At 46.4% G+C, this 21417-nt stretch overlaps 1 protein-coding gene across 2 annotated transcripts in view; it reads left to right on the top strand.

Annotated features, from left to right (window-relative positions):
• Positions 1 to 455: 455 nt before the first annotated feature.
• Positions 456 to 21417, top strand: part of CHST11 (carbohydrate sulfotransferase 11) — a 251903-nt gene continuing 230941 nt past the window's right edge. Inside the window, exon 1 of one of the 2 annotated variants that reach the window (XM_081059855.1) lies at positions 456 to 1058. In XM_081059855.1, the coding sequence (XP_080915981.1) occupies positions 956 to 1058 (103 nt within the window). In that variant the 5' untranslated portion in view covers positions 456 to 955. Of the gene's footprint in view, positions 1074 to 21417 lie in introns of both variants that reach the window. The other variant, XM_081059854.1, reaches the window with a different exon arrangement.

The following is a 21417-nucleotide window of genomic DNA, read 5'->3' as shown; positions in this document are numbered from 1 at the left end:
ATCCCCTTCTGAAACGTCACTCAAGCTGGGCTGTCGTTTGAAAGAAAAAAATGAAACAGTTCTGTTCCGAGAATCGGGAAGGGGCACTCGCTCCCTAGAGGCGAGGGGCAACTTCCCGGCCACCTTGTCACGTTCCTGGTGCCCAACACTCTCCCCGCCACTTCCCTCTTCAAACGCTCGCACGAGTGGGTGGCAGCACCGAGGCGATTTTATTCGTCTTTTTTTCCTCCCAGTTTTGTCATGGAAACGCTGACACAACCTTCAGACGGCGGCCGAGCCCGGTCGGGGACTGAGGGCTTTTGGGACCCTGCGGGAGCGTGGCGGGCACTCCGCACTCCCCGGGAAACAGCTGGACGCGACCAAGTCCCGGGTAGGGGCGGGGGGAGCGCGACGCTCCGCCCCGGCGCTCCGGTCCCTCCCCCCTCCCGGCTCTCCGCTGGCGCCCTCCCCTCGCCGGGGGCTGCGAGTTGCATTTGGTAAAACCCAGCCCCGGAATATATAGATCCTTGGAGCGCAATGAAGTAGCCTTTGGAGAGGAGGGAGGGGGCTCGTCCCACAGCCACAGCGGCCAGCGCAGCGGCAGCGGCAGCGGCGGCGGCACCACCATCACCGCTCGCACCCCAGCCGCCCGGCCCGCGAGGAGGTAGCGGCGGCCGCGGGCGGGAGTGGAGGCGGCGGCGGAGAGGCGAGGAGGAGCAGCAGGAGGAGCCGGAGCGCGCAGTCGGCGGGTCCACGCATCTCCGCACTTCCAGAGCAACTCCGGCGTCTTCCACACCCCTGCCCGGGGCTGGGGGCTCCGAGAGCCGCCGCGAAGCCAACGCGATCCTCCTCCCGAGCGCTGCCCAGCCCTGCCCTGCTCCTCCCGGGCTCCGCTCCGCGCCGCCCGCGGGGTCCCCGCTCCTGCGCCCCGGGCGCGCCTCCCGGACACCCGGGTCCCCGCAGGCAGGACAAAGCCATGAAGCCGGCGCTGCTGGAAGTGATGAGGATGAACAGAATTTGCCGGATGGTGCTGGCCACTTGCTTGGGATCCTTTATCCTGGTCATCTTCTATTTCCAAAGTATGTTGCACCCAGGTAGGGGGCGCGTTAGCGTGGTTTTGTTGGATATTTTCTTCTCTCTCGCGGTCTCGCTCGCTCGCTCGCTCTGCCTGGTTTCTGCCTCTTCCACCCTCACCTCTTGTCCCTCGGCCACCTCGAGGCTCCTTGCTGTCCGGCTGTGCCCGGGCCACCGAATCCGGATGAGGAGGAGGGAAGATGAGCTCCCTCCTCTGCTTCCTCCGGCCCTAGGCCGGAGGATGGGACCAGGAGGGGCGGTAGTTTTTTCTTCTTCTTCTTTGTGTCTCTTGTCTGTCCGTCTGCGAGGTAGCGGGGAAAGGTAGAGGTTGTGGGAAGCTGCTGGGGGTTGGGGGTCGGTTTGAAGAGAACGAAACTCCTTTCCAGCTCTGGTTGAAGTCTGAGGATGAAAGAGGCGCCGAGAGCCCGCCGCCCTGCGCCGGGGCGTGCTGCCCCTTTCTAGTTGGGGGAGCCGGGGCGAAGGGTGAGCGCCCCGGCCAGGTACAGAATCCCTGCCGCGAGCTCGGCAGCCCCGGGCGAGGCTCCCACGTGTCCCGGGCTCGGCGCCGCGCCGAGCAGGTGTGGGGAGAGGTTGGGTGCCCGGCGCTACCCCTGCACCAGGCTTGTGAAGGGGCCTGGCGCTGGCTGTTTGCCCCCGGGGCCCGGCTTCGCATTGACCTTGCGGCTAGTGCCGTGGGGCCTGCTCCCAACACTCCACCCCACCCCAGTCCCGACCCTGCGCTGGGGACCCAGAGCTCCTGGGTCACGCCTTGGCCGCCGCAGTTTTGGAGGAAACTTCGATCGGGATCTGGGCTGACCTTTAGGTTGCATCTCCCATTTTTGGGTTCCGGGCACCCGGAGTCTCCCGCGCGGTGTGGGAGTTAATCCCCTTCCCGCAGCCCCCGGTGGTTTAGACACGTTCACATCTGAAATATGGACTGGGGGAGAGCCGAGGCTCGCTCCTTCCGAGGGGGCGCGAAGGAAAGTTTGGGACCTGGGGAGGGACCGGCGCCCTGGAGCGCGGCGGCTGGGGGTTCGCAGTTTGCCTCTGAAGCCCAACAGGTAGAACCTTGCGAGGAGGCTTCCGGGGTAACGTGGTCTGCTCCCCCCCTCCCCGCACCCTCTCCCTTTAGCCTAAGCCGTGAGCGCCCCTCCCCCATCAGGCCCCAGCTAGGCCACATTGACCCCGAAATTCATTTTTTACGCCTGCGAGTTGCCTTTTTCAGTATAGTCACAGCAATAATTTGCTTTTATAATTGCAAGGAGGAGGGAGGTGGAAACATGCTTCCTTCCAGGGAAACCGGGTTGCTGTGGGTTGTTTTTTTTTGTTTGTTTGTTTTTTTGATTCCCTCCTTCTCCTTTCAGTGTGTATCTTAACACTTTCAGCAGACGCAGCCCCGAATTTATCTATTCTGTGTTAGGGTCGATGGCAGAGGAATAAAGCTGTTCTTTCCATCAAATAGGCAGGCTGCGAGATTCCTTGACAGCGTGGGGACAGAATGGCCCCTCTGCCCTACTGGAGGAGCAGTTGTTAAGGCGGCCACGCTGCCAAGGATATAGTCTGACACTGCCACTTGTAACCTCAGGACATCCGAGCCAGCCCTGTAAAAGATGGCTTTTGTTTGCAGCTGGGTATTTTTAGTTTCATGTCAGCAAACTACAGCGGTGTTTGTCACCTCACCCAAACCGGTGGTTGTGAAACTTCTAAGGGAATTTAAAAATGGACCTCACTTGGATTCCGGCAGCCAGGGGGTGGTTGCAGCGGGCGGGACCGGACAGACAGTGGTATCCTGGAGACCAGGCCAGACCCCGCCCCAGAGGGCTGGGGGACTGGGTGGTGTGCAGATACACGGGGGGCTCAAACAATTTAAACAAAGGAGTGAGTGCTTTGGTCTAGACTCTAGAGATGTATGTAGGCCACTTAAAGTTTTGCCTGGACATAACATGCCAGGTAATTCTCTGCAGAAATGCCCGGAGCAGGGATAAATATCAGCCTTCAGCGGGAATGCACTTCAACTTCTCTGTATCTGTTGTCCAGTGAAATACTGATATTCCCATTACCCATGGTATTCATGAACCCTTTGCTTTTCTTTCCCTGTGTGAGAATTAGAAAGTAATTTTCTAGCCAGAGATACCAAGAAGAAACTTCCAATTTGTAATTGGCTCTTTGCTAAAAGTTTCCAGCTCTAGTTAGAATATTAAGTTGACTTGAAAGTGTCATTAGCCATTTTCAATCTAGTCTTTTGGGACCAGGGACAGAATCTTTTTGTAAGGCTGTCCTGATATGGATCCTCTGTCTTTGACCCTCTGCTCTCAACCTTTTGCTTCTCTTCCTGGTCCTGTTTCCTCCCAAGAAATGGCATTTGTTTATTATTCACATCTATTTAAGTGTGCTCTCCTGATATTTTCCCCCAGTCCATAGCAAATCCTACTTTCAATACATTCTGTTCAATATAGGACTGCAAATATTTCAATTGAAAGTCTTCCTTAGTTTGAATTACATGTAGTTCCACGAGAACTTCATGTAAATGGTTTATTATATGGGACACAAAAATATGCTTTGAAATCCCTATTAGACATTTTCTTTTACCCCCGTTTTTTAAAACTCCACTGTTGATGGTGGCTGATGCTAAATTTTTTCCTACAATTTTGAATTTCTTTAAAAGTCAGCCAACCTTTGCTTCTCTGTAGAGTTTAGGGTAATAATAGCTGAATGTTTAGCCTGGCTCTGCAGTTTTAGTCTCTCCAGATCACCTGGGAGAGGCAGAAGGGACCACAGCATGACACAGACTGTGTTGCTAAAAATTTGGAGCCCTCTGGTTGGAGTTCTGAATATTTATATCTGAGATAGAAAAATAGTACTCCAAAGAAATGGATTCCTGGCTTCATTGGTGGCTAGAGAATGGCTGGAGTATGTGAAGTGGGTGAGAAAGAATAAAAGGAGACAGCTGGGGGGTGGTATCTCTACCTCTGATTCTATCTAATCTGGGGTCCATTGTCATTTGTGCTTTTCTAATTCATTGTACACTTGAGTAATTGGTCTTTAATTTGGTTGGAAGTTTCAGCAGAAATGGGCCTTGTCAGTCAGTAAAGCAGTTTTCTTTAGATCTTTGACACTCTGAGTTAACAATATTTGTTAAGACTGTTTTTTAGGGCGGGGGCCAGGTGATAGGCCCCATTGGAATCCCTATGTTTTGCACAGTGCCTGACACATAGTAGGTTCTCAATAAAATATTCACTGGATGAATGCATGAAGTGGCTAAACTCGAGAAGACCGGCTTCTCTGGTTTTCTGGAAGCTTGTGTCAAGCCTTGCCACGCACGCCTGATCACTAAGTCTGGCTCTGTCCAGTGGGGACACTTCCCTGCCTTCCTGGCTTCTGAGATCCCCTGAGACTTGGATTCAGTTTCAATTCCTGAAGCACCAGACTGGGGTCTTAACCGTGGCCTGATGTGCAGCCTCCAGCTTTGAGGCCTCTGGGGCACATTGCTCAGCGTCCTGGGTCCTGGGGAAGCCTTAGCCCACGGACCTGAAGAAACCCATCCCAAGGATGGACACCTGTGGGTGTGAACTGCTCCTGAAGTCGGTGAGGATGGAAACATATGCCTGTGGTTTCTGCACATGCTTGAGTCCCTCAGCTAATGCATCATCCTGTGAAGGTGCATTGTACATTAAGCTGTCTGCATACCTGACCCACAGGCGGGGCTTTGACGGAGCTGTGTCCTGCAAGTCCCAGCTCAGTGGCCCCCGGGCTGCATTTATGCCCAGTGTGTGAAGACAGCTCCTCTGAATCTTCCTGTTGTTTGACTCGGTAGGATTGTGGTTTTGTTTGAAAGCTCCTGTTCATAGAAGGAAGCCTGCGGAAGAGAAAGGCTTTTTCCCTCGGTTCCCTTCCTTTCATTGCAAATTTTTTTCCCTTTTGCGATATGTTTACTTTCACTGTTGCCTGGGATTTCTTTGCTTTGGTTGAATGTATTGAAAGGTTATACCCTTTATTTAAAGACTTCTTGGGTTACCCCTTTGAAGTTTCTCTTGATTAGATTGAATGTAAAAGGCTTTTGTATTATAATTTTGATCTACTTATAATATATCCTCATTTTAGAAAATTTAGGGAGTACAGAAGAGAAACAGTCATTCCTTATTCCACCACCCAGAGGCAACTGGTACTTTTTTCTATTATAGAATACATATATATTAAAAAAATAGTTGAGACAAACACATCATCACAGTGACTAGTTATTAAACTTAAAGACAGAAAATTTAACCACAACCTTTTCAATTTTTAGACTTGCACTTACCTCCATCCCCCACCCCATTTGCTGGCTGTCAAGCCCATCGTAGTTTTTTTTTTTTTTTTTTTTGCCACATACATTTAATTTTAAATTTAAAAATCTTTTTGCTTATACATGAAATAACTTTGGAATCATCCAATTCGTAGGGGCTGTTCTGATGTTACCTATCTGAAATTTCCTTTGAAAAGGTGCCAGAAGGGTCGCAAATAGGAGACTGTTATGAGTCTTGAAAACAGCATTAAATAACTGAAGAATAAGCCAGTTCCACTATGGGGTATCACTGTGTGGTTTACATGTTAGCGCCTCAGTGGGGCATTTTCATAGCTGCATTCAGATGACACAGATACACTTAAGTGTTTCCTGTGACTGCTAGAGCCACTGTTGAGGAGTCCTCATTTCATTGCCTTTTGTGAAAAAAGTGATCAGGCACCAGATTGCATTTGGGGGATTTCTGTGGGGCTTGAGGTGAGGGTATCCATCCTTCAGCAGAGGTGGCTTCTGTTTATAGTTATCTGGTTGAAAAGTCATTTTGTTTAGGACCAGGTCTTTTAGCACAGACATTTAAAAACAGGAGATCAAAGGTTTACAAATGCAGGTACCACCCTTTCCCTGAAAAAGGCTCTTGGAAGTCACTGCCAACAGGCTGCTTCAGATTCTGAGAAAAACGGAAGTTGTTTTGCTTACTCATTTTTCTCTTTTTAGTTTTTCTTTTCTTGAATTTTGAGACCCCATCTTTATATATATTTATCACAAGTAATGGGGGAAGGCAGTTCTTCCAATGAGATCACTGAATAATCTGATTTGTTCATCAGAAATTCCTGGAACTTGTAATTTGATGCATTTTAGACCAATGTGACTGATCAAAACTTGAGAGCAGAGTTGCTCTTTCTCTCTTCCACTCTGTGCCACATATTGTTGTAGGCGCTGGGGATACTACACATTTACTTCTGCCCTCATGGAACTTACCTTCTAGTGGGGCAGCCAGACTTTAAATGCAGAAGTAAAATATATGGCATGTCAGATGGTGTGAAGAGAGAAAAACAAAAGTGGGGAAGATGGAGGAGGCGTGTGAGAAGCAGAGGTTGCAATTTAATAGAGGTAATTAGGGAATCGCACTGATAAGCTGACATTGGAGAGTGGAGGAAGTGAAGGAACAGCTGTGTGTCTGTCCCAGGCAGGAGGTTCCAGGCAGAGAGCCTCACAAGTCCAGTGCCTGAGGTGGAACCACGCACGGCCAGCGCTGAGTGTCGGGAGCGGACAAAGATTATGAAGTGGAGAGAGATGGTGTGGGCCTTGGTCTTGACTGGGGCTGGCATGGGAAGCCCTGGAGGGAGTGTGGTGGTGGGGCATGGGATGGGTGGAAGTGATGTAAATCCTATATCCCCTGCACCCCCCACTGGACTATTTTCCACTTTTAAAGCAGTAACTTACAAATCAGAAGACGAGATTTAAGGAAAATGTTAACTGAGTTTGTGTTGGGAAATTCTTAAAATGCTCAGGGTGCAATCCCTGGCATTCATGAACAAAAACCACGACGTAGCTCCCGACGTAATGTGGGCACTCACTAAAATTATAGAGATTGAATGGATTGATAATTTTGGAGTAGAAGACTTGGGTCCTCGTGTGGGGTTCCCCCACTTCCTAACCCCATGAGTTATTGTATTGTATTGATTCTAAGACACTTATTTTTTTTTCACATTTTACTGCTTATGCAATTTGTCTATGTAGTAATTGATGGCATCGTAGCACTATGCTGTCCTTTGATGGGCAGCCTTTTTCTTTCTTAGTGCAACATAAAGTAGCACCTGTGTAAACTGTGAAAGGACCTTTTGTACACCATGGCACACTCCAGTAATCGCGGTAAAGGCAATGAAAAAGGCACTCCTGTAAGATGCAGGCTCCAGTTGAGGTCCTGGAAGGACCAGGTTAGCCGTGATTACCTGTTTCCCAAAGGTGTGGGCAGCATGCAGGCCGTTATTAAGTCTTTTCTGCTCTGCCTGGGCAATTTGCATGTATTTTTCAGAGCCTTACGATTGCAGTTAGTATCTCTCTTTGATTAACTGATGAAGTTGGTAAGAGTTAGAAGGGGGGGCGGGGCTTGACCCTGGAAGTTCAAATAGAAATAGACAAGAGACATTTCTAGGGGAAAGTATCACCAGTGTGGATTTTAGGTTCTTTCAAGGCTACTGAGCTCTCATGGCCGTTAGCATGTCTCCTCACTAACCCTTTTAGAAATGTATTGTGGTTGGTTGTTTACTTGTACTTCTTCCTTCCTCTTTCAGTTTAGCAGGGGGTAGGATAGGTTCTGTCTCAGCTTGGTCCAGAGGTATTTAGGAAACTGAAGAGTAAATATAGTCTGTTCTCCTTAGCCGTAGGATGGATATGTTCGGAGAAATGTGTCTAGGCGATTTCGTGGTTGTATGAACATCACAGAGGGCACTTACACAAACCTAGAGGGTCTAGCCTACTGTACACCTAGGCTGTGTGGTGTATGTAGCCTGTTGCTCCTGGGCTCCACACTTGTATAGCATGTTACTGTACTGGGTACTGTAGACGATTGTACTATAATGTGTTTGTGCATTGATACATGTATAACCATAGAAAAGGTACAGTAAAAATATGGCATAAAAGGTAAAAATGGTACCTGTATAGGGCACTTAACCATGAATGGAGCTCACAGAACTGGCAGTTGCAATGGGTGAGTGAGTGGAGAGTGTGAAGGCCTAAGACATACTGTACACTGTAGATTTTATAAACACTGTACACTTAGGCTACACTACGTTTATGAAACAACATGAGATTAAATTAAGCACAACAGAATGATCACTGTGTGTGCTGTACTTTTCTATGATGGGTAGCACAGTAGGTTTGTTTCCACTAGCATCACCACAGACACGTGAGTAATGCATTGTGCTACAATGTTAAAATGACTACTAGGTCACTAAGCAGAATTTTTCAGCCCCGTTGTAATCTTACAGGACCACGGTCATATATGTGGTCCATCGTTGACCAAAACTCCTCACACGGTGCATGACTGTGACTCTCAGAGACACCTCTTCTGCTCCTGTCCCCATCTCACCAATATGCACAGAGCCCAGAGGGAAGAGCCAAGTTGGTTTTTCATGTCCAAACAGCTTCTCATGTGGTTTATTCCATTTGTCTCCCAAACCCCTTTGCTCCTAGTCTGCTGGGATTCAGTCAAGGTTCATAGAAGGCAGTGGAAAGCGATCTAGGTATTTAAAGCAGAAAGGAATTTAATGGAAGGAATCTGGGGCTAATACGATTGGTGGGAAGGCTTGGAGGCCTAGGGCTCTCAGCTGGACCTGCAGGAATGAGTCCCAGTTAATAGTAGTAGATGTAATAATTTAGAAACAGACATACATTTGGCATGGCTGCCCAAAACTGACCCACCAGGGCTTCTGCTGCCTCTAAGACCATCCCTGGAACTCGAGTCCAAGAACAAACTGATGACATTCAGAAGCAGGGCTCAGAAAGCCTAACTCCAGAATTGGGATGCACTGCAGCTGACACTCAATACCTAGGAAGATGGAGAGCAGACCCTGTAATGCTGTGGCAAAACCCCTCAGGTCCCCATCACCATGTCTGCCAGCAGCAAACAACCCAGAAGGCAGGAAGGTGGCTTCTCACTCATGTCTGCTTTCCAGATCTTGAGTAAGTGCTTCTATTTGGGGGAACCATATTCACATCCAAAACCCTGGCTTCAAGGAAGCCTGGGAAATACAGCTTTTAAATTACCAGCCTCCACAGTATAAAGAGGCCTTCCGGAAGGAGGTGGAATGGATGATGAGTAACTATCCATAGTACTCACCACACCCTATTGATAAAGCATTTTTGAGCTGCTATCCTCAACATATTTTGTTGACAGATAATTTATACATATCACTACCATTAGCTAAATATCCAGGATAAAGATATTTCTAACTTTCTAACAAAAAGTGACTGTAAACCCACATGTTCGTTACTTTCTGGATAATTCTATTGGCTGACTCGTTGTCAACTCTGAGTCTGCCATCCTTTCTACCTTATGATATGGCATATGAACGAGGCTCAGAGGGAAAGGAATGCCATTTTCTCATGTTCATGTGTTGTGAGTAATATCTCCAAGCTGTGGTTTCCTGGCTGGGATTTCCTTAAGCCTCAATTCCATTTTGTGAGGATTAGTTTAGGTGAAAGTAGATAATATACTCTGTAAATCTACTCCTGATTCAGTTGTAAATAGTGATCCATTGAAATGTACTCAGACTATTGAGGTAGTCACTAGGGTGCCTTTACTTATGGCTTTCCACCTCCTTAGGATACCTGAGTTTTCCTAAGTGGCATGTAACTTGATATGGGGTGGGGTGTTAGATGGGGTGTTTGTATCCATTCACATTTAACATTAATTCATATTGTGAACATTCATTAAATTTGTTTTTTTAAGATTATATAAAAAGGTAAAGCGTGATGTTTTCTTCCTAGGCCCCTTTGTGGTAGAGTATCCACTAGACTTTGCAGCCCCAAGAATAGACTTGTGAATGTAATTGGCAATTATCAGACCTGCCGCAATCGACTTTGGGTAAAAGTACAGTATTAGCCTGGTGCTAGTTCTAGCACTGGGGAGTCAGAGTTTGGCTTTAGATAAATAGTATGAGTAGGTATTTCCAATATCACCGGACTTCAGTTCTAACTCAGGTAGATGTGGATAGAGATAAGGAAACCCGGTAATATAAGTGCTTAAGTCCTTATCAATCTCTGGCTTGAGTGATTATCATAAAAGCTTTGGGGAAAAAACCCACAAAGGTAACTCAAGTGAAATGGGCTGGCAGCTGGGTTTCTGTTAGAAGCTGTTTAACTTCAAAGAATCCCAGAAGAGGAACAACACAAAGACCCCTCTAAGGTAGCGTTGTAATGTAACACTTTACCCACTTTATGTTTCTTAATGGGTGACATATTTTACTGTTCATATCATTGTATGTGGTCATTTGCCGTCGTGAAAAGAGCACAGAATTTGCAGTCCGGAGGCCAGCTTTCAGGCCTTGGCTGTCCACCATATCCATTCAGCATCATTCGAGATATTTCTGTTGAATGCTTTTTAAGAGTTAGGCTCTGTTCTAGGTGCTACAGATACAGCAGGGACCAAAACAGACAAGAAAACTGTGTCCTTATGGTACATTCGACTGGGGGAGACATCATAAACAAATGCATGTTTAAAATATAGAATATGGTTGATGGTGATAAGTGCTACAGAGAAAAATAAAGCAAAGGAAGATGTGAAGTGCAAGTAGTGAGGAGGTTGCGATTTTAAGTAGGATGGTTAGGGAGGGCTCCCTGAGAAGGTGGCTTTACGGATCCAAGGAGATGAGGATATATAGGAGAGGAACTGATGAAATAATACAGATATTTACTGGATATTATTTACTGAAGGTCGGCATGGGTCGGGTGTTTAATACATATTATTCTTCACAGGAATCATATAAAGTACACATTCTTATTATCACCTTTTGTAAGGGGGGAAACTGAGGCATAATGTCACTTGTCTAAAGTCACACGGGAGAGGAGTTGATGGGAACTAGAATTAAGCCATAGCTGTCTGACTAAAGACCTATCGCTCTGGATGTCCAGTAGCCCCCCCCCCCCCCCGCCCACATTTGGACACGTGTAGGGATGCCCTTGATTGTTTCAGGATTGATGACATCAGTTTAGTGGGCAGGGCCACGGGTGCTAGCCGTCCTGCAAAGGGTAGGAACTTTCCGTCCATCAAAGAGTCATCCTGCCCACATGCCAGTTGTGCTCCCCCTTGAGAAATACCTCACGACTCTGCACACTTGAGCAGCATCTGGCATCGTACCTGGTGACACCCCATGGTGAGGGCAAGTGCGCGCGGCACATTCTAGGGGCTTAATTCTTGATTGAATGACTGACGGAGTGAAAGTCACAAACTCAGAAATTTGGTCCCCTCACACGCCAAGGGTAGGTGGTAATATTACCTTTCTGATGTGGTGGTGAGGATTAATTGAGAAACTAGATGTGAAAATACATTGACTATGGATATAAAAACAGTAAAGGCATACTGTTGGCATACTAAATGCACTCTGGTTCCTCATTCTAAGCTCTTGATCTTCACGTTTACAAAATGCTGTTGTATTTTATTCTGTTTGGAACCTGAGCAAATATTTATCCATTTCATATGTGTGCCCAACACTGTAAGGTTTACTATAAGACCCCTATGAATATCTTCTTTCTGTCTGCACTACGCCTCTCTCTGTCGTGCTGGCACACCTCCCTGCCAAGGCCAAAACTTAGCTCGGCCTCGGTGTAGCGTTTTGCAAAAGCAGAGTTTATTTGGTGAAAAATGAGCCTTGTGGTTTCACGCTGAATGCAAAGACCATAGCTTTACCCCCCAATGATACACATAATTACCCCTCAGTTTCCCATTAGCTTTAAAAAGTGACGCTTGAAAAATAAAACAACATGGGGCACCTGTTAATGCCATTTCTGAAGCTGAACTCTGAGGCGGATGAAAAGGCGGTTCAGAAAAATACCAGCTGTGGAATGGCAGCCCTTCCACGAGCAGTGGTTTGGTGGCTTAGCATGGCTCATTGCACAGGACGGAATTGGTTGGCCTTTGTCTCCATATCTGGGCCTGTTGTGTGTGGAGGACTTTAGGGGTTCTTGCGCAGGGGCCAGTCAGCCCCCACTCTTGACTGCAACCTGGCGGAGCTTCCTCTGGTGGATGGCATTCACAGAAGGGGCAGAGGTGCATTTCACCCATTGTTGCCAGAGCAGGTACTGAAATTTAGTTGAAAGACTGTAATGCTGATTTGGGTTAGGCCCAGGGTTCTTCAACCGAAGGCCAAGATGGTGGTTGATACTCTTCCCTGCTCTGCCTCTCACCCCTTAGACACACTTCCTGCTGAACTTGATATTTAACAGGGTGGGGAAGTCTGTCAATACTCATAGTTCTTTACAAGTTGAAACAGTCTCTGTCTTTTTAAATACTCGCCCTTCCAGATGAACTTTCCACCTTACCCGATTATTGATTTAGAAGAGCGGTTCTCACCTGGAGACCATTTTGCTCCCTTCTCTTCCCCACTGCAGGAGACATTTGGCGATATCTGGAGGAAATTTGGTTTTCACACCTAGAGAGGGGGTCTTAGTGGATCTGGTGGGCAGAGGCTAGGGATGCTACCAAACATTCTACAATGAACAGGACAGCTCTCCTCTGGCCCAGAATATCACCAGGGAACCTTTTTTTTAGATTCCATATTTTTCTGCTTCATTACTAAAAATAACACTAATGATAATGATCACTTACTGAGAACTTACTATGTATCAGACAGTATGTCAGCTGCTGTACTTGGATCATTACATTTAATCTTCACTACAACCTTGTCAGGTGAGCATTTACCAATCCCGTTGTACAGATGAGGAAACTGAGGCTTAGAGAGGTTAAGGAGCTTGCTGAAGGTCACAGAACTGGAAAGTTGGAACTGGATCCCAGCCAGGGTCTAACTGACACCAAAGACTACACTCTTCACCTCATCAGTATATCCCATTTACATGTTCTTGGTTTCAGCTAATTAGGTCAAGAGGTAATTATTTTATAAGGGCCTTAAGCTCAGCTTTAGACTGTAAGTGGGACATCCAGTGATCACCCCTTCTCTTCTTACCCTACACTCTATCTTGGGATGATCTCATTTCCTCTTGGGGCTAGTGCTGTCATCTGTGTTCAGATGACACTCATTTCTCTCTTCCATGTGGATGTGTCTTGAGATCAAAGTCCAGTTCACATGTTACCTCCTGTGTGCAACCTTCATCCATCCCCTGTCGGTCAAAATAAGGGGCGGGAAGTCCTTCCTCTGCATCCCGTGGTCCTTGGTGTGTGCACACTTCTATTACTACACAGTCTGGCACACGGGCTTGTTAACAGCAGGCCATGTCTTTACCACAGTATTTCAGCATCAAGAATAGAGCCTTGTACTTGGTAGTCGTCTTAGTTTGTTCAGGCTGCTGCATCAGAATACCGTAGATTGGGCGGCTGATAAACAGCAGAAATGTATTCCTCACAGTTCTGGCGGCTGGAAATCCGAGATCAGGGTGTCAGCTTGGTTGGATGAAAGCTGTCTTCTGGGACACAGTGTATTGTTGTATCTCCACATGACTGAAAGGGTGAGGGAGCTCTCTGAGGCCTCTTTTGTAAGGGCGCTAATCCCATTCCTGAGGGCCCCACCCTCATGACCTAATCACCTCCCAAAGACCCCATCTCTTAATACTATCATCTTGGATATTAAGTTTTCAACCTATGAATTTGTGGGGGGAAGGGAGCAGGGTCAGTCCATAGCAGTAGTCAGTCACCCGGTAAATCTTTATGGAAAGAACGACTATATTGATGGTAATTGGTGGCCAAGCAGAAAATTTCCCTTATCGGGGTGGCAGGTATGGAATTTTTAGCCCCTATCATTACTGATTTGATTTTCAGTGTGATTCTACAGTGAATGAGCTGCCATTTAAGAGAGCAAAAACCAACTCGTTGAACACCATGGCTAGATGAAGATGCAGCCAAAAAGTGAACAGTTATCGATGATGTGGTTCTTATGTGCTGTAACCACCGGAGTAACCACTGTGTCCTGGGAAGGCATCCGCTCATTCAGCTCGGAATGGGAGGGGCTGAAACAAGACTTATGGGGCAGCACTGTCCAGTCTATATGTACTATCAGCTTCATGTGTAACTTTACATTTCCTAGAAGCCACAGTGAAAAAGTAAAGAACAAACAGCTGAAATTAATATTTAAAATATGATTTTAACAGGCAATCAATATGAAAAACCATTAAGATTTTTTACATTTCTTTTTTTTGTACTGTGTCTTCAGAAATCCAGTGTATATTGTACATTTACAACATGTCTCAATTCAGACGAGCTACATTGCAAGTGCTCAGTGGCCAGTGGCTGCCATATTGGATAGTGTATCTTTGAAGGATTAGAAAACCATTTATGCATTGGATTGGGGTTTTATGCTTGCCTTTCCCCCCACCCCCTTCCCCTTTATTTAAAGGCATGTTTTCATTCCTGCATTCAAGCTATACTCTTTGGGAAGACTATTGACTGTCTTAGGACTCCAGGTGTTACATAAAAGAGATTAGTTGTGGAGTCACATGGGTGACGAGCTAAAGTAATTTCAGGCCTCCAAGGTATGTTCAGAGTCTTCTGGTTAATCAGTTGCCATGTGAAGCTTGACCCTCCTGTTGAGATCCTAACAAACTCTGTAAGGGAGAGAAACTGTTATCAACACCATTGTACAATGAAGCAGTAGAAGCTAAGAGGGGTTTAGGGAAGTGCTTCCATTTGGTTTAAACTGGTTCTAACACAAACATTTGAGTGCAAAGACTGGCCCGAGAAATATTCATTCTACTGGGGTGGACAGAAGCACACATGGTTAACTGTTTTATAGGGCCAAATGGTTACAAAGAGAGACAAGCTGCTAAGGGAGGAGAGAGGGGGGTGATTGATTTAGAGTTCACGGGAGACTTCACGGGAGAGGTGATGTTTGCACTGGGCCCTGAAGGACGAGTAGAGATTTGCTAGGGATGTGTGAGAAGGGGAGGACAGCCATTGCAGATGAGGGCGCCTGCCAGAGCAGGGGTGAGGTGGGAAGGAGAGTGGTATTTGGGAACACTGGAAGCTCCAGGGTGGAGAGTTGGGTCAGCAGTGGACCTGGAGGGCCCTGAATGATCTGAGGTTTGAATTTTATCCTTAGGACTAGGGAGCTCTGTAAGGTTTAGGGTCTGTTGTTTTCCAGATGATGAAACTTAAGAGCAGTGTAATTAAACTTTCATGTTTCATTAAAAAGGCAGAAGTTTTCAACTCACTTTCTCCAAATGAACTCGGGGCCCTTTTGAAACAGCTTCTACTATTATCATTTAATGAGAGGTAAGAAGATTATTCATGAATGTCTAAAGTGCAGAGTAAAGTAGCAGAGAAGCACTCTGTGATGGACTTTCAAACTCCGCTGTTTGCATTGCTTGTGCCAAAATTATAGACTGTGGAGGTTCAGTTTCAGTCTCTCAGTTGCTAATGGTGCTCTAGGTTCACGCTCTGAGGCCCTGGGAGCTGTGGCAGGAGACGGGGGAAGTGTGTAAATAGTGGCAGGGAGGAGAATTTCTCGCTTCAGTGTGAGCTCATGGGTCTGCCTGGGGTCAGGTTGCAACTGTGGGCTGCCCTGGAGACGAGCAGTGTAGATGGGACCAAAGTCAGCCGCTTCCTCCTGGGAACCAAGACCCAAGGGTCAGGCTTTGGGCCGGAGGAGACTCCCTCTGTGCTCTGTGCGTGGGGTCTGATCTCATTGTCCCCGCCCCCCCCCAAAGACTCTGCCCTATGCAACTTCATATCAAAAGGCCGCTTCCTTTGATGTCCCCACTCCTAGGCTGTGGGAGAGAGGATAGGTGAATTGTAGAGCTCATATACAACGCAAAAAGCCATCTCAGGCTTTCAGATCACTTCTAGGGGCATCGTGCTTGGTACACAACGGAGGGCCTCTTCATTTCCTCTGCTAGCTGGTGGCACTTGACATCTGTTGATGAATAGTATCCTAGAGCTCGTTTCCTCCTAGGGGTATCTCACCACCTTTGATCTGCCTGTGCCCCCCATTAAAGCAACAACACACGGGGAGAATTCTCCCAAAGGCTTAATTAAAAACAAAAAGTAATATAACGGCCTTATAGGTATACAGCGTTTTTTAAGGAGGCGTGTGGCCTACAAGTTACAGGAGGTTCTGGATTTACACTTGCAAACTTGTAAGGATTTAGGGATTAGGGGTTGGAAGGTCTTGTTAAGGCAGACAGACCTTACTATTGGATGTCTGCAAAAGTATTGGAATGGAGATTATTTTGAAAATGGAAAAATTAGATAGTGAATCTTTTAAGAGCCAGGGGTTCATTGTATGTAGGGCTTTCTGTATAATTTTGCTGTTCAAAAATGGAAGTGTAGGTTTGAAATCAGAAACTGAACGCACAATCTTTGAGTCACTTGTAATAAAACAGCTTTTGTTGGGAGAGTGTGAGCCGTGATATGAAAGAATTATATGCTTAAAAGCGCTCCCTAGTAATGGTGGCCCTCCTCGTTTTAGGATAATCCCTTTAATTCAGGAGGGGAGTGGCTCGGAGAATTCTTTTGAAGCTCCTGCAGACTTTGGCTTCCTGTGTCTGTGAAAGCAAATTGAAATTTTAAAACCAAATACAGATCTGATAGTAAGTGCCTTCCTGAAAGTGGGATTCCAGCGACGTGAAGGATGTTGTCATTGGAAAGTCAAAGCGACATTCCTCCTTTATTTTCGTAGGAAATAAACGAGCAATGGATTAAAAGCCCTGAGTTCTGAGCACACAAGCCTTTGTTGTCATCACGGGCGACCTGACAGGAAGAGGAGGTGCTGTTAAGTAGAAAGGGCATCGATGGGTGTCAGAAAACTAGGGTTCTAGTCCTGGTTCTTCTGCTTCCTTCTGGAGACCGTCTCATGTGTGATTAACAAGTGTAGACATTGCTCCTTCAAGCCCAAGGGGTCCAGAGCAGGTAACTTCAGGTCAAGGAGGGTTCCAGTAAACCCACTCTTAGCAAAGTGGTTCCTTGCCCGTCTGTTTTATATTTTGGGGTTCTGAGTACAATCCTGTTGGGAGAAAGTCTTTCAAGGCTAAAACCATCGACAGTTTTGTAGTTTATGACTTGCTAGTTCTAAGACTATTCCTCCCAACTCAGATCTTGTTCTGTTAACAGTTCTCAGAATTGGTACACGTTTGTAGTTAAGGGTAAATCATAAATAAAGTGAGTAATTCCTGTTAATATAGTATGAGCAGACTGCTATCTATCCACCCTTCCATCCATTACTGAAACATTTATTGACCAAACATTTACCTGACTGAAAAGACAAGTCTGAATAAGACTTAGTTCCTGCATTCAAATAACTTGCAATTTAGCAAGTGGTGACAGACCCGTAATTGTGAACTGCCTTGCTTTGTAATAATGGCTATGGGCAGCTAGAAAAAAAGACCTAATTAGTTTAGGGGAGGTCAGGGAACTTCACAGAGGAAGAAGATTCAGTTATTCAGCAAGCTTGCTGTGTGTGCCAGGACCATTCCAAGTGCTAGGGAGACAGCAGGGGAGAAAACTGACAACGACCCTTCTCAATGGAGCCAACACTTGGCATACAGGCTTGTGACAGCACTGGCTCTTTCGTTATCATCCCTTCTCCTCTTCAGTGTCAAAGTAAGGCAATGGTCATGTAAGTGTATTTATTTCTATTTCTGATTATAAACTTAATCCAGGTGTATTAGAGAGATTTTAAAAAAGAGACCTACTTCTAAAAAAGTTACCTCTGATCCCTGACACCCAGAAAGAATCTCTGTCAACCTCCAATCTGTTTTCCTATGCATATGTATATTTATAAGGAAGAAATCATCATGCATATATTATAGTGCATATTGCTTTTGCCACTTAGTACTGAATCATGGGTGTTTTCTCATGTCTCCTACTTTTCTTTGAAAACTCCAATCTCCCATCCTGTAGATGTCATAGTGTCCCATCATGTGGATATGTCATCATAGGGATGTAATTTAGTCATTCTCTTTTGCTGAGGAACAATTTTGAAACAAGATGTTCCCTTTTAAAAAATTATCGTGGTATACTTTTAAGTACGTAAATCTTTGCCTGAGTTTCTTAATGTTTCTTTGAAATAAAATTCCAGAAGGAGAATACACAGGTTGTAAACTGTTGAAGGCTTTATTGATAGGTATAGTCAAATCATTTTCTGGAAGGTTGTATTCAGTTATGTTCCAAACAGCAGTGCATCAAAATGTTTGATTTATGAGCCAGTTTGCTGTAGCTGTCATCTAGATTCCTACCAGAGCCCACCTCAGTCTCATCATGGCTGCTCTCGTGTAGGTTTTGGTCCATACTGGATTACAGGCTTCCGGAAAGCTGGTCTCTAGTGCCTACCCTACCACAGACTTACAATAAAATGAACGTTTGTTGAATACATGCTTCTATGTCTGAATGAATGAGCCGAGAATGATACAGGGCAGTCTCACAGGGAAGAGAATAGAACTTTTGTCATTGTCCCAAAGTTCCTTATCAATGGACTTTCAGGGAAAGGGAGACCCATCAACAGACAAGGGCTTGTCTGAAAGCCACCTCCACAATCTCAGTGCACGTCCAAGAGGCCTGCAGAGCACCCTCAGGGGTAAAGTGCAATGAAAAGTCATGTCTTGACTGTTTACTCGCTGGGTGCCCTTGACCTGTGTTAAATAATCTTCTTAACAGCTTGGGTGGGAGGCATACTCCTCATCCTCATTTTTAGGTGGGACCCAAACGTTTTGTAATTAACTTCAGATAACACAGAACTGTGGTCTAAATGTTTGTGTTTCCCACAAAATGCATATGTTGAAATCCTAACCCCCAGTGTAACGGTATCAGGAGGTAGGAACTCAGGAGGTGCGTAGGTCACTAGGGTAGAGCCCTCATGAATGGGATGGGAAGACAGCCATTATGAACCAGGAAGAGGACCCTCACCCGACCATGCTGGCACCTTGATCTTGGACTTCAGCCTCCAGAATTGTGAGAAATAAATTCCTGTTGTTTTTAAGCCTCCCGGTCTGTGGTATTTTGTTATAGCCGCCAGAACGGACTGAGACATACAGCTGGTAATTGGTAGAGCTGGAATTCCCAGGTCTGTCGGACTTCAAATGTTCTACTCAGAATTTACTTCTGTGTGCAGATCACAGAGCTCGTTGTCCGTAGGAAAACCTCCTTTCTGTGACTGGGAGAAAACATGGATAGCGGGACGATACCTGAGCCGGAAGTTAAATGGACAATTGCTCTATAGTTGGTAGGACATGACAATAACTCTAGGAAGCATTGTGTACCCAATGGCCCTCAACCAGTGTGAGGAGAGCACTCAGACGCAGGGGACTTTATTTCGTGACAAGCACCAAGATATTGTGGCACCGTGGGGCGATTCTTTACACGCCTCCTACCTCTCTCAGAAGGGTGACGGTTAGCAGTGCCCTCAGAATGCAACCTCTCTGGGAAACTGCATCTTGATGCAACTTTCAGGTTTGGGGCAACAGGCTCCCCTAGACAGGAAGTGGAGGTGGGGAGAACAAGCCAAAACCAAATCCAACCCATGACTGTGTTTTTCCTTTTGCAAAAGTGAAAGATACTGTTGATAGTTACACACACACACACACACACACGCACACACACACACACACACACACATGCACACGCAGCAGATGGCGGCTTCCCTTATGATATCTCTGTTGCCTGTGCCTCCAGAGGGGAGGCCTGGATGTATTTCATCATTCTTTTTTCTTGAACATTTTACAAGATTTTCTCTTAAAAAAAGGAAAAAAAGCCACAACCAACATTTTTACACATAAATCTTTGAGTCTTTATTATTTCTTTGAAACAATAATGGAAAATCACTTATTCTTGATATTGGTGTGCGACTGAATGTACACCACTCCAGTGGCAGCACCGAGGGGTGGCTTGGAGAAACTTTAGCCCCCACAGTTTCCACCAGATCACCCCGAAATACACATTAAGGAAAAATGCAGTGTTTGCTCTACAAATGCAATACCTAGCACCTCTCTCCCACCAGGTAATCTCCCCTAAGAATGCTGGAGTCGTCACTCCCTCTCTCCCTGTATTCTCTTTTATGCACAGCCAGACTCCCCATTAACTTAGTGCTGTGGTGAAAGCGGATGAGGGGAAATGAGAATGGGTCTAAAATAGCTGGCTATTAGGTTTCCTGTTAAATAGGATGTGGTCAATTGACCTCAGTTATCTGTGTGCCTCGTGCAGATACCGCTAACAGTAAGTATACAGAATGCCCAGAGCATGTGGTGCCTGCCTGGAACTGAAAGCTCTGGGACCCAGTAACCACCTGGAAAAAACCCACTGTGATGTAACTGGGAAATAAAGGTGATGTTACCTGTGGCCCTCAGCAGTAGCAGGCAATTTTAAGAGCTCCAGCAGCTATCTGGAATCATCTAGTTAATGGTCACGGATGTGTGTGTGTGTGTGTGTGGAGGGTTTGATATGATTTGGTGTTAGTTTGGTTTTTTTCCCCTTCTTCTGCCTCCCCCCCCCACTCCGGTCCAAGTCATTGTTTCTCAGTCTAGTTGTGTAGGACACAGCTCCCTGACCCATGCTGCTGTTATGAGCCTTGTCCCCCCCCCCACCATGAGGCAGTCTGTCACTAGTCGTGGGTCAGCCGCTCACAGCAGCTCAGGGCAGCTCACGATGGTTGCCGGCCACTCACGCTGGCTGCTGGCCACTCACGCTGGCCACTGGCCGCTCATGTTGGCACACGGTAGCCTGTGGCAGCACTCAGCAGCCCATGGTAGCTCACGCCGACCTCCGGCTGCTCACGGCAGCCCAGCTCCAGGGAGAGCCATTGTTCACAATATTATCTGTAGAGGGCACAGCTCACTGGCCCATGTGGGAATCGAACCGGTGACCTCGGTGGCGTTAGGAGCTCGGCGCGCCAATCACCTGAGCCACCTATGATTTGGTTCTTAATGCACAGTGGGAGAGACCGTGAACCTGTTTGTCCATTTAAGAAGTGATAGGATGGAATTTTTTAAACACTGGAAATGACAACATGGAAGGAGCTGTTAAAACAGTGCTGGGAGGTGCAGAATGTTCAAGGATGGGCCATTTTCAGATAAGTTACCTTTCTTTTCATGGCATTTCTGAACGTGCCTCCAACATACCCTTCTGAGGGAGTCTTAAGGGATTGGCCAGGAATCTTTTAGATGCAAGTTCTCCTTCCCCTAACCACACTCACATTGCTTTAAGCAGAAAAGGGACTATTTTTTTGGTGCAGGGAACTGAAAAAGTCAGTATAGCAGGGTCCAAGGACTCCAGGATCTGGTCCCTCGTGCCATCTCTCTCCTCGCGCTAGCAAGGTGGTTGCCAACAGTTTCAGCCTCTACCCCACCCTCTCAGCAATCTCAATAAAAAGAAAAAGTACTTATTCCCAGTAGCTGCCCCCAAAGTTTTGGTACCTAAACTCCATGAGGGC

The sequence above is a fragment of the Rhinolophus hipposideros genome, assembly GCF_964194185.1.
Source record: "Rhinolophus hipposideros genome assembly, chromosome: 9".
In the NCBI taxonomy this organism is placed as follows: Eukaryota; Metazoa; Chordata; class Mammalia; order Chiroptera; family Rhinolophidae; genus Rhinolophus; species Rhinolophus hipposideros.
The sequence above is the reverse complement of the archived record's forward strand: the minus strand, read 5'-3'. Positions and strand labels throughout refer to the sequence as shown.